The sequence below is a fragment of the Sinocyclocheilus grahami genome, unplaced genomic scaffold, assembly GCF_001515645.1.
Source record: "Sinocyclocheilus grahami isolate Dianchi unplaced genomic scaffold, SAMN03320097.WGS_v1.1 scaffold16892.1, whole genome shotgun sequence".
NCBI classification, from domain to species: domain Eukaryota; kingdom Metazoa; phylum Chordata; class Actinopteri; order Cypriniformes; family Cyprinidae; genus Sinocyclocheilus; species Sinocyclocheilus grahami.
In genome coordinates this window covers 1-1,126 of record NW_015516331.1, presented here as the reverse complement: position 1 = coordinate 1,126, position 1,126 = coordinate 1, and the positions used below count along the sequence as shown (strand labels likewise).

The window sequence follows — 1,126 nt, the reverse complement described above, 5'->3', positions numbered from 1 at the left end:
CCCTTACTTTACTTTTTCAAGGGAAAAGTAATTAAATTACAGTAAATAATTACTTAGAAACTAATTACACCCAACGCTGGTTGTGGCATTCAAATTCAGTGTCTATTTGCATCAAATAAAAAAACAATGAAAAATAATAATTTATCAGTCATAAAAATAGTTTTTAATCATTTAAGCAGACGTTAGATGGGTTGTTTTTTGAAGTTCAAATTCAGAGTCTATTTAAAAAAAAGAAAAAGAAAATTTACTAAATTTAATTTAATTTAGTAAATTTGCTAAACAGTGGTGGACTCACCGAGGCAGGCTCCGCTGGGCGACAGCTTGAATCCGGCCGAACACTCGCAGCGGTAGCTGCCGGGGATGTTGATGCAGTTGGCGTTTCGCTGGCACAGATTGTCGCCGCTGTTGCACTCGTCGATATCTGTGGCGAACAGACGGCGTAAGTCAAGAAATACGACAGCGATCTTCAGTACAGAGGCATTCGCGCGTCGCTACCTTCACAGATGAGCAGGATGTTGTTGTAGCTGAAGCCCATCGGACACTCGCAGCGGAAACTGCCGATCTGGTTGATGCAGACGCCGTTCGCACAGATTCCCGGGATCTCGCGGCACTCGTCGATATCTGAGGGGAATATAAACATGCCGTTCGTTTGAAAGCGCTCGCGCAGAGCTTGTGTTGATGAAGTGAGATGTTTCAGCCGACTCACCGATGGGTTTTCCGGTGAGAATGTCGATGATGAAACCGGGAGCCTGATTTCCACACAGCAGCTGATACTCGGCTGCAGGAGACACAAAATAAACACACATCAGTGAGAATATAATCAGTACGGAGACTGAATTTAATGCCACAGCCTCAGAAAAGCAAGACACAAATAATTAAATTATTTATATACATTTATTTTACTTTAATTTTATGCGATGCAAAGCAAAAATAGCCTGAATTTCAATGCCAAAAATTGCTTAAATGGTTAATATTTGTATATTTATTTTATACAGTTTTTTTATTTTATGCAGTGCTGTGCAATGCATTTTATTCTATTGTATTTTGACTTGTGACTTTGAATGCCACACCCTCAGAAACAAAGACCCAAATTATTTTATTTATATATTAATTTCCTATTTTTTTT

General features: G+C 39.0%; 1 protein-coding gene across 1 annotated transcript in view; it reads right to left on the bottom strand.

Moving 5' to 3' along the window:
* The window catches only part of LOC107579372 (fibrillin-2-like), a gene marked incomplete at its 5' end in the record, with an annotated part of 2,241 nt that extends 1,463 nt beyond the window's left edge, over positions 1–778 (bottom strand). Inside the window, 3 exons of the mRNA XM_016265205.1 lie at positions 296–421; positions 496–621; positions 707–778. Coding sequence (XP_016120691.1) covers positions 296–421; positions 496–621; positions 707–778 — 324 coding nt within the window. The remainder of the gene's footprint in view (positions 1–295; positions 422–495; positions 622–706) is intronic.
* Between the last annotated feature and the right edge of the window lie 348 nt (positions 779–1,126).